The sequence below is a fragment of the Phaenicophaeus curvirostris genome, chromosome 6 (genome assembly GCF_032191515.1).
Source record: "Phaenicophaeus curvirostris isolate KB17595 chromosome 6, BPBGC_Pcur_1.0, whole genome shotgun sequence".
Taxonomy (NCBI): Eukaryota; Metazoa; Chordata; class Aves; order Cuculiformes; family Cuculidae; genus Phaenicophaeus; species Phaenicophaeus curvirostris.
The window spans coordinates 7,493,149-7,508,349 of NC_091397.1; the positions used below are offsets into that span (position 1 = coordinate 7,493,149).

Sequence of the window (15,201 nt, forward strand, 5' to 3'; positions counted from 1 at the left end):
AACTTCCAAGATGACAAGCAAGCAAGCAACAATAACAAAACTTAAAAGTAAATTTTGGTGGCAAAAGGAGGAAAAACCATACAGCTTGTTTTTATTTAAACTCTTTTTCTGTTAGCCCTGAGCATGTACTTGCATCTGCATTGCTGACAGCATTCAGAACATCCAAACAGAAACTTTACTTTTAAAATGCAGTAGCATCACATTAGAAAGAAGTCAAAATTTTAGCAAAAGCAAAGCACAAGCAGCTGTAAATATGAAAACATACATTAAATCAATTGCTACACCTTACATTCAAAATTCACACAAAGAAAATTTCTTCTTTGAGTTTTTCCACTATCACATAGATGACCACACCTTATACTTTTTTGTGCCTTCTTTAGCTCATTGACTAGCTAAAAAGCAGCAGAAAAATCATTACCAAGCACTACAGCCTAGATTCAAGCAAACACAGGCTTACTCAGGCTCCCAACCAGTTACACACAAGCCCTCTGAGCAACCCCCACCATGCTGCTCCATGGTCAGGAACAGAAACACCAGAAGAGTCTGCTCCATATTTCTTGAAAATAAACAACCTTAAAGGCAAAAAATTCCCTGGTGTGATGGTGGGGTAAGATGTCCCACTTTGACTTGCTATTCCACTGGAATCAATCAAGTTGTGTTCTCCCTGAGGATGTCATAAGAAGGATAAAAGATAATAACCAACACATTATTCTTTGCTGGCTGATTGCTGTACTGCAGCAAAGAAAGTTTCTCAATGGTTTCAGTACCAACTGAATAGTAAATATGCAGGACAGCACTTGATTCAAAATTACCCTCATCTCTCTGCATTGCACTGAAGAGTGTGACACATGAGAACCTGCAGATTATTTGAAAAGATTTGTACAAAAGCTACAGAGTGCACGTGAAAAGACAGGGCTGAAATGGAACCCACCTCACCAGAGAGACGTGGGATTCCTCAAGAATTCTTATTTAAATATTTGCATTATAAACATCTATACAAAACTTTAAATGTACAAATGAGGTGAAGGTAAGGCATCACCAGCCTGAGGCACAAGGGAGCAGCAAGGTACCATACCGAAAGAAACAGAACTGGTAAAATGGAAACAGGATGAAATTCAATAGAGCAAAATACGAGCTTGAACACTGCAGCAAAGATTTCTGTTAGAAACCAAAACACCATAATGAAAATGACTACAGATGGGAACGAGCTGATCACAAAACGAGTACAAGCCACCATCATCAGCCAAAAACAAGGAGATGCAAACTTTTCAGCAGGGATTTTGGAGTAACCAATTTTGGATGATCTTTCAGTACTTATAATTTTTTTATACATGCATACACACAAATGCTTTAATATCTTCAAGCTCATTTAGAACTTAATACTGCGAAGTTCATTCATTCTGAATAGTCTTTTATTTTGAAAGCACATACACAGAAATCAATTAAATTATTCAAAGCAAAGCATTTATTCAACATGAATATATGTAAAACTAGAAGTGCAAGGAAAGCTCTGTTATATGGCTTGTATTGAAAGACTGATTTAAAGTAGCTTTTTAGTCCACACAATGGAGAGCATTTACTAGTATCTTCCGACCATTTTTTATCCTAATACAATGCATAAAAAACTTCTAGAATCAAGTAAAAATAAGCCTAAGCATGATCATGGGAAAACCAGCAACAGCTATACAGATTTGTTGATAGTGTGGCTAATTAATGTAGAAAAAAAAATGACATTATTAAAATAATCTACCTGACATGATTAAATATGACAAAACAATAGGGCTACACGCAGTAAAAACAACATGAAATAGGTCTCTTCATTTCAAAATGGTATCAGAATATGACACTGGGAGCCCATGCTTTTGAAAAGTACCTACTTTTCCAAATGCATTACCAGTTCAAATTAAAAGATTAAATGACTTTTTGTCACTATTTAAAGTAACAACATAGGCTTTGTGGTAAAAACTGGTTTTCCTGCACCAATCTGTTTATTGAAACTGGCATGAAAGCAATTAAGAATTTTTTTATTAGATTTGAGTCTCATAATTTCAGAATATAAGCTGGCAAAATAAGTATCTACTCTACCCAGCAGGGCATTTGCTAATTTGAGCTCAACTGTTTTTTGCCTGTGTTTTATTTTCATCAGCCAGGTACTTCCCACATTATAGTTACCTCAGAACTAATTAATGATATATTCCATGCAACTCCATAAGTCTTCAATAAATTGCAAGGGGAGATTTTATTATGAAAACCTGTCCAAGGAAGTCCTATCATAAATACAAGCTCAGAGATCCTTAAGCAGATACTTTTGGTCATACCTCATACTGCATTAGTCTACTGTCTTTTTTTTTCAATCCCCAGCCCGTTTTTCCTTACTGGATTGAGCATCCAAGCCTTTTTACTCACTTCTGTGCTCCCTGAGACAACAGCTTTGTCCACGTTCACCGATAGCTGCTCTTCAGTCTGGCAGACTCCCAATGACCACTCCGCACAGCGGTGATGAGCCCAGCAATGACCTAATACATTAAGAAAGGAAAAGAGCCTGAGTTGTACAACTCTGCCAAGCGCTTCCTGCATGTATGGAACTTAGTTCTTGCCAGTTAAAACGAACAGTCTCACCTCCTCCTGATTTTCTTGATGCAACATTTAATGTCCTTATTATCATACACTGAATCTATTGCACTAAATATACTGAAATGCTCCTTTAGACATAACACATCTTCCTCTTACTCTCAACATTTTCTGCATATCTGTTTCTAATTTTCCCGTGCCTGATCATGTAATCGTAACAGCAAGGTGTGTACGATTCTATGACTTCATGATTCTATGAGCAGTGTCTGTGAGACACACACACTGAGTTACATTTGATCGTATCTTTCACTATACATAACACTTGTCTAAGTATGTACTCTTAACATATGATTCCCAAGGATAGGATACAGATCTGTATGCTCATGCAGAACATGCATACATGACACTTTAGATGTCTATACAAAACTTACATACAAAAAACCCTTTTTATACAAAACTTTTCAAAGCTCAAAACACAGCATGAACAGGCACATCACATAAACATCTGCGAAAACTGTGTCATTGCCACAAATGCATTATAGAGATATAATGAGAAATGTTTACCCGCATATGAAAAAAAAATTCAAATCAAGAGTTTGCAGAATTCACAAGGTATCTCTGAAATGAATTTTCTAATTCAATTCTTGTGAAACCAATGTAAATTATGTACATTTCTGAAGGAATTCTGTGACAGCCTTATACTAGACTAGAAATGATGCTCTATATTAGCTGTTGAAACCAGGTACGTGGTCAACTTAATCATTCAGTGACCAAAAAAGATCCCCAAAAACCTCTTTAAGGGCTTGGGAAGAGTTGTCTACAAACAGCAACCTAAAAAAATTTAGATTAATAACCCTCTCCATCCCCTTCCACACACACTATAGTAAAAATTTTTTAAAACAAACCATTCGATTTTATTTTTTGTTTTTAAATTCAGTCTGAAATGAGTTTCCACACTTATGAAAGAATGACATTTCTATTACAGTACAAATACATTTCCATTTTTGAGGCTAAATACATGAGTAGACTAATGGGCATCAAAGCATTTGGACACAGATGCTTTCTGAAAAAGTAATTCATAATCGAGTAAAAAGAAAGTTCTATTAAAATGAAAGAGCAGATGACAAACCAGACAGTTTTTTGACAGAAAACCTGCAGATATGGGAAACATGCAAGTGTATGATGCCTCTATTGTTCTACCAATACTTCTATTTGAAATCTTCCCTTCCATTATCTCTGATAACCCTGCATTTGCAGCAGATTAGGTAAAGCAGCAGGATTAGGACTTCAAGAATTATATTAAGCTGTGCATCATTTCTTTTTCCTTTTCTCTCTGAAACAGGATACTGAAGATAATACCACCTGAACACCACTTCAGAAATAGGTTACAAATACTTCCCCATACAAGGCTGGCAACAATTCTGTCCGGTACTCAAAGAGAAGACTACAGAAACACCACCTAACATTGGCAAAAGCTATGAAAGCATCATCACACACTTGACAAACACCAGAGCACAGAAAAACAACAGCTGAAAAGCTTAATTCATTGTCATTGTAGCTACTGTACTACTATTGAATGGGGAAAAACAAGTATAACAACATATCTTACCTGTTGGCTCAAATAAGGCTTGAACATCAATGTCATCTGGTAAGCCAACTGAACTGAGTTCATCCCAGAATTTGACAACCTGATCGTCAGAAGCAGTTTGGGTGCCGACACTTGTACATGATGCTATACTCGATCGAGATCTGTATCAGGAAGCAGAAAAACAAACTCTGAAGTGACCAAATTCTTCAGTCAATTAGCCAGATACTTGTAAATGGTCCAAAACTCAGGGCAAGACAATATAAACTCTTAAAACATGATAAAATATAAATCAACATGAAGAGAAGTCTTTCTTTCTGATACTTTATCCTACCAATTTTCCTAATAACAGAGTTGTCAGTTAAAGCTGCTATTCAATAGACAATTAAACCTGCTTGGTAAAACGCCCCTGTCCTCAGCCTGCTCTTTTCCAATTCTTCAGGACACATCTGCTTCTGTTTTTAAAGTCCATTTCTGCTGGATATTAAAATCTGCCCAACCCTAGGAGTGGAGAATAAAGTAACAGCAGTCTGTGTTACTCTAGGGAAGAAGAGATGTTGAATGAACAAAAGGGAGTGGTGTAAGTGGTGAGCACCAGCTGCAGCTTTCATACAGCCCTCTCCCTGCAGTTGTAACAGCTGGCCCAGGCTGCATCGCTGACAGTATCCTCAAAGGAGACAGCTGCGGGCAGAGATAAGGTGCCTAGATAAAATGTAGCAACTACGCTGGGAAGGTAGAAAAAAGATTAGGAGTAAAAAAGCTGCTTGGAAATAAATATCTTTATGCAATGCCATAAAAAGGGGAGGAGAGTGGTAGAAGTGTGGAATTGAAAAATGCAGTGATATAAAGACAACTATATTGCAGTGACACAGGAGGATCTCGTTTATAAGTTTATTCGTTTTTTCTGCAAATTCTAGTCTCGACAGAAAACAATTAATAGAAGTTTAAAAAAAAAAGAGGTAATGATTCCTCCTTCTTTATTTCCTGCAGGCAAAAACCTATCTTGGGCATCTCAGGATATGCATTCGGCTTCCTGACAAAAGAGATTGATGCCTCGGTGATCAGTAGGAAAGGCTGTACTGTGTTTTCCATCGAGGCTCTTTGAACTTAAATTATTCTCCCTGATTAATAACTCAAATGTACGTGTTTGCTGTCACTTCTGAGTTCCCGGAGATGAGCCCGCAAAAATCACCCGACTGCTCTCCTTCTCATAAAGAGATCTCTTCCCCTAAAGAGATGCTGAAAAACAGCCTATCTCCAATAAGCCAGGAGATACAGCAAGCACTGGAATTTTAACCTGTAATAGCTCAGACTTCCTGAAAACCACGGGTACTTCAGCAATTACAAGAAGGATGTTGAGGCTCTGGAGCGTGTTCAGAGAAGAGCAACAAAGCTGGTGAAGGGGCTGGAGAACAAGTCTTACGAGGAGTGGCTGAGAGAGCTGGGGTTGTTTAGCCTGGAGAAAAGGAGGATGAAGGGAGACCTTATCGCTCTCTACAACTACCTGAAGGGAGGTTGTGGAGAGGAGGGAGCTGGCCTCTTCTCCCAAGTGACAGGGGACAGGACAAGAGGGAGTGGCCTCAAGCTCCGCCAGGGGAGGTTCAGGTTCGACATAAGGAAAAAAATTTTCACTGAAAGGGTCATTAGGCAATGGAACGGTCTGCCCAGGGAGGTGGTTGACTCGCCTTCCCTGGAGGTGTTTAAGGTGCGCGTGGATGAGGTACTGAGGGGCATGGTTTAGAGATTGGTGGGAATGGTTGGACTTGATGATCTGGTGGGTCTCTTCCAACCTGGTGATTCTATAATTCTATGATATCATAAAATTGTCTGGGTTAGAGAGGACAATATAGATCATTCAGTTCTAATCCCCTTGGCAGCGACACCTTCCACTGGATCAGGTTGCTCAAAGCCTCAGCCAACACAGCACTGAAAGCTCCAGGGATGGGTAACCCATGACTTCTCTGGGCAACCTGTGCCAGTGCCTCACCACCCTGACAGTAAAAAATTACTTTGTAATATCTAATGTTAACCCCACCTCTTTGATCTTAAAACCATTAGCCCTCATCCTATCACCACGCTACCTGATAAGGAGCCTCTGCCCAGCCTTCCTGCATCCCCTTTTCAGTACTTGAAGGCTGCTCTAAGGTGCCCCTGGAGCCTTCTCTTCCTCAGGATGAACATGCCCAACTCTCTCAGCCTTTCCTTGTATGGGAGGTGCTCCAGCCCTCTGATCATCCTTGTGGCCTCCTCTGGATTTGTTCTAATAGATCTGACTCCTTCCTGTGCTGAGGAGTCTGGAACTGAATGTCGGACTCCAAGTAAGGTCTCACAAGAGTAAGGCAGAGGGGCAGAATCCCCTCCCTCAATCTCTTGGTCACGCTTGTTTGGATACAGCCCAGGATATGGCTGGCATTCTGGGCTGCAAGTGTACATTGCTGGCTCATGCTGAGCTTCTCATCCACCAGCAACCTCAAGCCCTTCACCTCAGAGCTGCTCTCAATCTATTCCCCACCCAGACTGTATTTATGCTTGGGATTGAAACTTAGCTGGTGGGAGGAGGGAAGGGGAAGAGAGTACCATCCCTCTTGTACCACCAATGAAAGCTTAAAAATTTTCAATTATTCACGACATCCTCATAACCCACATCATGACAGAAGCTGAATATTAGATCAAACCCCAAATCTGCTAACTCTGGCTTGGTGCCCGCATCCAGACAAGCCCCATAACACTGAATCACTCCTCAAAACACAGGAGTTAAAGTGAATGTTAAGAGAAGACAAAATCCCAATTGCCATGGCATTTCTATGAACAGGAGAGCTTTCTCACAGGATCAAATGGATCCACTTAGTGACTACTTCAATTTAATCTCCAGTTAAACGATTTTGAGTGCATTCTGGCTAGATTTGGGGAACAGCAGCGCAGCCAGGTGCCCTGCCCTGGCCAGGCCCCACAGCCAATCCCTGGACACCAGCATAAGCAGCTGCCCCCGTGCTGGCTTCCCCTGACAGCACTGGCTCCTCACCTCCCCCATGGCACCAGCTTCCCCCTGTGGCTTCAAACCACCCCGCTGCTAAGGAAACCGCACCCAGCCACGGGGACAGCAGCCCTGCACCCGCAGCAAGACTCTGGGTGCAAAGTGTTATAGGGAGCAGCTGAGGGAACTGGGGAACTGGGGTTGTTGAGTCTGGAGGAGAGGAGGCTGAGGGGAGAATTCATTGCTCTTTACAGCTCCCCAAAAGGAGGTTGTAGTGAGGCAAGTGTTAAGTCTCTTCTCCCAAGTAACAAGGGACAGGAGAAAAGGAATGCCCTCAAGCTGTGTCAGGGAAGGTTTAGGTTGGATATTAGGAAATATTACTTCAGTGGAAGGGCTGTCAAGTGTTGGAACAGGCTGCCCAGGGAAGTGATGGAGACTCTATCCCTATCTATTTAAAAGACATGGAGATTTGGCACTTTGGTTTAGTGGTGGACTCAGCAGGGCTAGGTTAATGGTTGGACTTGATGTTAAAGTCTCTGATTTAAAGCCACACTTCTCCAACCAGTCACATAGAATCACAAAGGCTAGAAAAGACCTTTAAGATCATCCAATCCAACCATTAGCCCAATGCCAACTTGCCTACTAAACCATGTCCCATTGTGCACCGCTGCCAGACGCACCATGTATTAAAACTTCCCTGTGAAGCTGTGTATGTTCCAGTCCTTTTCCAGAATTACAGACTGGTAAAAGCAACTTGAGAGGACCTGGGACGCTGCCCTTTCAACAGTCAAACCCACCCTGTTGGGAAACCTGCCAGCCAACCTCACTTCCAAAGGACAGGAAATGTGTGCTATGTGCCTGTGACAGCACCGTGACCATTGCAAGAGACAATTGTGGAGGGGAGGGGAGAAAAGCTTCAACAAGACTGGCTTCCAGTTGCTCTAGCCTACAAAACACTCAAAGCACCAGAAGTCCATTATCTCCTGCTCTGGTGCCTACTTTCACTCCAACCTCACTAGCAGATCTGTGCTTTACAATAACTGTGTTTCTTTTCTGTGTTCTTTCACAGTCAAGATTCCCACTGGAAGGAAGAAATCAACTGATCTTTAAAAAGCAGGGGACACAGCTATTCCTATACTGCTTGCAGGTTTGGTGCTTGGGTTGCCAACCCCACCAAATGACTATTATTAATGAAGCGCATTTTCACAAATACACATTACATGTGTACTGCACCACAGTATCTGTAAAGATGCTTCCTGAACTTCATGCAAAAGAAGAACAGGTATTTACTTCAGAACAGACTTACTTCTTTTGTCCTCTCTGTTTGCGCGGCACTGAGTTTTGCTTTGGAGTCCTTTCACAACCTCCATCGGTGCTGTCGCTGGCTTCACTCTTATTTAAAGGCTGTTTTTTCCATGGGATAACATATCCAGGAGTTGGACTGAATTGTTTTAAGTCTCCTTGTCCTAATGAGCTCCGTTCTCCACAGTAACAAAAGGCGCAGAGTTGTTCGCTGTGGAAGGAAAGATAATTACTTCTTTTTTGAGGAAGCAGAATAGCATTAAAAACACCATTAAAGAGCAACTTTCATGTCAATTTAACCCTTTATAACAAATCAACAAAAGCTCCCGAGTGCTTTCAGGTATCAAAATTCAGCATTCCAGAACACTTAACACAGCTAATTTAAAGTTAGGTTTAGAGAACACTTTTTACCACAAAATTGCATGATTGACAAAACAAAAAGACTCACATATAGTATTCAAATTATTAATATAACCTTTTTGGTATAAAACTCTGTATCTTTAGACACATGCTTGCTAAAGGGTGTTGGAAAACAGCACCAAAAATAAGAAAAGAATCAGAGGAAGAGCTTCATTAACACCTCACACCCATTGCCATCGCACAAAAGGCAAAGCTCTGCCTTTTTGGACACTGCTCATTACTACACCTACACCATTCTGTGAGCATGAACACCTTATGTGTAGCACAAAGTGCAAACACTACACACCAAAAGGAGCAAAATTGGAATAATGAGAAAATCACAACACGGGCTACAGCCACATATACCAGACCGTACAACATACACAAATTCAAATATCTTCATTTACTTTAACAAAACAACACTTAAAAGTTTTATTAGTGGAAATTTACATTCACAGAACTGCGACTGCTGTAATATCCCTGTATCACTTGCAATTATGTTTTAACATGCATAACATAGCAACAGCACTGAAATGACAGTTCTGACAGCACTCCTTGTGTCACATCATATGGAAGCTACTGAAAAATATTTCTATAATAAACATATCCACAAACTTTAAACGTGAACTTCTGCAACTAATGCAGTTCACATTAAAGGAAGGCCATTTAACACATTTTTTTACTGCTTAAATGAGCAATTCTGTTTTCTTCGTATTTATGCCCCTAAGACCCCATAAAGATGCCTTAGGGAATCAGACACTTGGATAGAGGCTTGGTTTAGCCTGGTTCCCATTTAAATAGATTTCAGTACATCTGCAAGTTAGCACATTTGGGTTTGGGGCACTTTGAGTTGGGTGGGCGGGTAGAGGGTGGTAAGGTAGATGGATGAAAAGAAAAAAGTGAAGTTCAACTCCTGTGTAATATTCATTAAATTCTCGGGGCGGGTAGGGGGAGTGTCTGTGCTTTTCAGCCAGGTGAGGCAAGAGCAGCAAAAGAGAAAGGCTAAAACAGAAAAGGAAACTTCCAGATTGGAACACACCAAAAGGTTTTGAGAACTCAGCAAAGCCTCTTAGATTTGGTTTAACATAGTATGGGACAGCCCTCACCACAGAGCAACACTGGGGGAAAGGTGGAAGGAAGGAAGAAAGAAAATACAAGTGGGGGTTCCCCAGGCTGCCCAGGGATGTGGTGGCATCTCCATCCTTGGAGGTGCTCAAAAAACATGTAGACATGTCACTTTAGGACATGGATGAGTAAGCACAGTGGTGCTGGCCTGACAGTTGAACTGGATGATCTTTGCCAACCTTAATCATTCCACATAAAATGCTTCTGAACTGCTCTAATGTTATAGCACTGCTAACACTGGACAGTCAGATGTTAAGGAAGGGAGAAGCATGTCACGAGCCCAAAAAGAAGTCCAGAATGAAGCCAAATACTTCTACTTATGCTCTATAGGTAGGACTGCACGTTCCCTAAGGCAGAGAGACCTCTGAGGACACGCAGGTTGGCAGGCAGGTCAAACAGGTCTCATTCATGGCCCTCAACTCCAGATCCTACCATAGTACCGTTAGGAAACACTCATACTCATGGCCTTGGTCGCACCCCCCTCCCTGATCCTGCCTGAACACAGGCTCAGTGTCAGCAGCACAGCCCCCGGGGCTGATGGTAAATGTCTGACATGCTCCAGAGACCTTTAGGAAAAGGTACCCAAAGATAAAATTACGCAAAAGAAATACGGATAAATGCAACAGACGAATGGGGAAAATTAATAGTTATAGCTAACCAGTACATATGCCTACTTTATAACCTGGTTTCCAGTGTGAGAGAGCAACAGAGAAATTATTTCTGTCAGTGAAAAAAACCACTTGAGCACCAGTGAAACCTGATCTGGCCTCGGAGCTGAAGTTGGTAAGAGGGGAAAGCAAAGCTATTTATGCTGGTTGGGCCTAGAGAGACTTGTGAGGAGACTTAAGAGATTTAAACAGGCAGCACTATGTTATATAAATTACATGAGTTACAAACACCAGATTATCCACAGCGGAATAAATAATTATTCATACATCCTGTTAGGACAGACTATCACTGCTCATTAAAAGGCTCAAGGATAATTGTGACTAAACAAACACAGCTCCTTAAAGTGAAGTTGTAGCAAATATGCCATAATGTTAAGGTTTATAAAAGAGAACTACAAAACAAACTAACTTTCAAAGCTGTACTATTTGAAAAAGGAATGCAAGGGCAAAGCAGACATTTCTGGAGCCTGTAAGGCAGCTCATGTACCACAGCTTCCAGCAGTAGCTTTCTGCAAGCAGACTGAAGTGAATGACCAGGAGCAGGGAGTTTCACAGCTACTCTGAAGCACGGTGTGGACAGTTGTGAGGCTGTCAAGAATCATATGGTTTGTGCTACCACTCCTGCTCCAGCAAAGCTGGGGACCACAGCTGAGGCAAGGGCTGGAGTGCTTGCCATCGAGAGGGAACTGGGGAAACCCTTTGCTAAAGGTCTGCAAACACACAGAGGCAGAAATAAAAGAGAAGAGCAGTAGAACCTTCCCTGATGACAGCCAAGAGTCCGTGAGGCTGAAATAGAAGGAAGAGATAATAAAAGGGAGAAAAATTGGTTTCACACCTTCCTGGAAGTATAAGTGGGCAGGGACTTCAAAGGTACCAGGCACCCAAACATCGAGAAACAACCACCAGCAGCGTGCTCCCTGCCGAGCATCTGGATGCTAGAGAGACCCTCTGCAGGAAAGTCACGCTCCTCCTCCTCCAACACATCACCTTGCTGACATGCCATGCAGTACCATCACGTTAGTCTTTTAGGTGTAAGCTCTCAGTAAATATTTTAAGTTATGTCTGTATGGGCAGAAGGTAGAGGTTTTTTATTCCTATCATCTGAGGCCTGCAGAAAGTACTTATAAATCTACTTTCCATATGTCAATATGCAATTAGAGGAACTAAATCTGGGCTGCAAGAAGAGCTCTCATATTGACGATAATGAAATGGAGATATTGGCAACTCTTAAGATCAAACCCTAGATCTGTTATCGTAATTAGCATATTTTCAGAACAGGCTAATTCAAAATGAGATAACAAGCAAGAGATGATGTGTCACGTATCTTTTTATAAGCTACTAAGGAAAGAAAAAATAAGAAAGCTCACCGATACTCCATTTACGATATATCTATGATGTTCCACACCAAAGTATAAATTCACCATTATTTGTAACTTCAACTTCCTATTCCTATTTCACAGAATAAATGCTATATTTTCATATACGTTTAAAATTCCACAGGTGGTTTATTACCAGTAGGCGCTTATAAAACTCACCTTGTCCCAAAGGATTTCCTGCATCTGTATACACACAAAAATTAACAGGTGATGGATAAACAACAAACCAGATATACAACTGGGTTCAAGGGAACGAAGTAAGAGGCAGTAAGGCTGAAGCCTGATCCTACCAAGCCATGAGAGATGACCCAGAGTTGGATCTTGTCAGAAAGATGCTTCTTCTAACAGGAAACGTCAATCAGCACTCTGCCACAGCCATTTTTTCTGCAAGTTTTTATTTCATCGAGTTGCCTGGCTGGTGCCTCTTCCTCACAAAGAATTTACTCGACTGCCTGACATGAATCTAAGATGCTACAATCCTCTACAGTCTACTCCCAACAAAGCAAGAGAAAATGCCCTCTGGGCAGTTAATCCTGGAGGAAGGGAGAAGACTAGTCAGTTTCCTCTGCCTGACCCATGACATACAGTCATTAGGACTCACCCTAAACCAGAGACTTTGCCATACAAAGGAGTTCATTTCAACACAAGCATTATTGGGCAACCAGTTGCACAATATTAAATTACAACCAGAGAAGGAGAAACACCTTCTGGCTTGCTGAACATTATTCATTTAGAAAATTAAGGTAAAATTGACAGTCCCCCAAACCCTTTTTTAAACAGAATTCAGGGTAACTGTCAGGATTACCTACACTTCAAGCGCACCAAGTGCCACTAGTTACACTCCCAAGAGTACGCAAGAAACTCCTCCTAGATCCTTCTGAGTTGGGCAATGGCACTGAGGTATCCTGTGTCAGCCAAGGCTCCTGGATAACAAGCAGATGTGCAGACTGACGGATGTAAACATGTTTGGTTTATGCAGTGTTCCGTATTTCACAGATCTACACTTGTGTCTGCACGAGTACTGTGCTGTGCAGCTGGTGGACATCTTTAGGTTGGTCTGTGCGTAACTCTCAGCAGTATTGGATGTGATCTCTCACACTCCTGCCCATTTTTCATACCTGGGTAACAGGCATGAGAGTCTGCAACAACACAAGGCACTGCCATTCAACCCACAACTCTGTGTATACAGCTGGAGGAATACATTTCCCTTCCTCATTTTCACACGAATAACTTTCTTCTGTGTCTCCAGGAACCCTTCACAACTAAATGCTGAGGAAGACAGCAAATCGCCTACGTTGAACACATCTATTGGTAAAACACTCCAAGTTATGCACTCCTTTCAGTACTAAACGGTGAAAGAAACAGACTAAAGAAAACCCTCAGCCTCTTGTTCTGCTGAGAGGTGTTTGAAAGTCCCCTTCTTCCAGGAGAACATCCACAGGGGAACCTGTGCATCCTACAAAGAGGAATAGAAGCTGACAAAAGCTGGAGAAATACGAACTCATGGATTCAGCTCAAGAGATGCTCTCCTCTCACCTCTTCTCTAACCCCTCCCTGCCTACTGTGGGAGACCAATTATCAAAGTAGTTTTTCTGTGCATTCCATGAGTCCCCCTTTACAATCATTCTCATTAAAGTGGAGATCACTGCTGCGGTTTAAACAGGAAAAGGCAATAGATTGTATTTGAGAAAACCCAAGGCATGCAATTCCAGTAAGATCTCTAAGCTATAACATTGCCTGAAGTACTAAGTTACAGATGATCACTCCTGCCGTTTGCTGTGACAATGATTGCACTGAAGTTAAAAAAACAAACTGTAAAGTGTAAAAGTAAGGATCTATTTCATTCACACTTTGGGTTGAAAAAGAAGGTAAAGAGGGTATCATTTGTTTTTTGCTATGAGTTTGTTTTTAAAGAAATTGTGCAATACTTTTCCTCAGTGTCTGGAAGTGCCTCCAGGATGTCTTTTTCACACGCACTTTATCATTTTTTAAGGATGAAACTAAGAAGCATAAAACCTTGGGTTGTGTTGGGGAAGTTGTTACAGATATTTAAGAAGTTTTTAACATCTATTTTTCACAATGAAAATTAAGCTCAGCACAATGAAGTGGAATATTTGGAAGCAAAAGAGAACTTCAGAGCATCATTTGTACTGATTACCAAAGCAGACTGATGAGAAGTGGCCTTGAGAACTGTTCACCCACCTAACCCTGCTAGTAATTTAAACAGATGTTAAAAGACTAAATTAAACACTACAGGGGACCTACTATTTATTTAGCTATGCCAAGTTGTGCTAATGCACAGACTACTTCACCTTCATTCTCATTTCATGGTGTTATTTAAAGAATGAATTGTTTCTCTCTGTAGAGAAGACACACCATTGTATTGCTTATGTAAATTCAAATCAAGACCCGCAAGCTGCATTTAAAGTGAAAAAATGATTTCTCACTTAAAAACACCAGGGTCTGCATCAGTGTGAGTTCTATTATCAGTGAGATCTTCACAGAGGTGAAGTCATTCTAAAACTCAGGGCTTTGGAATAAGCTTTTCAGCTTCTTCTAAATATCCTATAAATATCTTGGACCTCAATAATGAAGAAGCTTGAAAGGAAACTACTGAAGAAAACTCATAAGGCAAAGCACAACCACCTCACATTGATACAGGGTTAACAACCCAATAAATCACCCTTGGAATGAATAATACTGAGGATAGAGAAGGATGAAAGAGCAGATATACCAGAAAAAGAAAGATCCGAAAGTTCTCAGCTGCAAGCTATAGTTAAGCTTTTGACACGTGAAGCGTTTGCCTTCCAAAAGGAAAGTGAATCATGGAACAACCTGAAATTTTGAAGTGGTTTGTGCTATTACACAGACTTGGCTTGGAAATGAGTATTTAACTTACACAGCGCAATTTTTTCAATAAATGGAGGGTGAGAGGGAGCTCATATGAACCTCAGGTGAAGAACTTTAAAACTTTAAGCTTGCACAAAGCAATTAAAGGGCTTCAAACAATACTTGCTCTCCAGTTTTTTTCCAACCAGCACCGCTGGACTTCTACAGCCATGTGATCAACTTAACAACACTCTTCTCATTTAAAAGGAAGAAAACATTACCCTTCAAACACCATCAGTAAAACACCACCCTTACTGACATTTTAGCATTTAAAGAACATGAAAATACACTCTTAGGATTATAGAATGGTTT

At 41.0% G+C, this 15,201-nt stretch overlaps 1 protein-coding gene across 9 annotated transcripts in view; it reads right to left on the reverse strand.

The window, feature by feature from the left end:
• The window catches only part of KMT2C (lysine methyltransferase 2C), a 218,921-nt gene that overhangs the window by 122,600 nt on the left and 81,120 nt on the right, over positions 1–15,201 (reverse strand). For all 9 annotated transcript variants that reach the window (XM_069859268.1, XM_069859274.1, XM_069859276.1 and 6 more), the window contains 3 exons: positions 8,437–8,643; positions 4,181–4,320; positions 2,407–2,516 (listed from right to left, as the gene is read on the reverse strand). In XM_069859268.1, the coding sequence (XP_069715369.1) occupies positions 2,407–2,516; positions 4,181–4,320; positions 8,437–8,643 (457 nt within the window). The remainder of the gene's footprint in view (positions 1–2,406; positions 2,517–4,180; positions 4,321–8,436; positions 8,644–15,201) is intronic.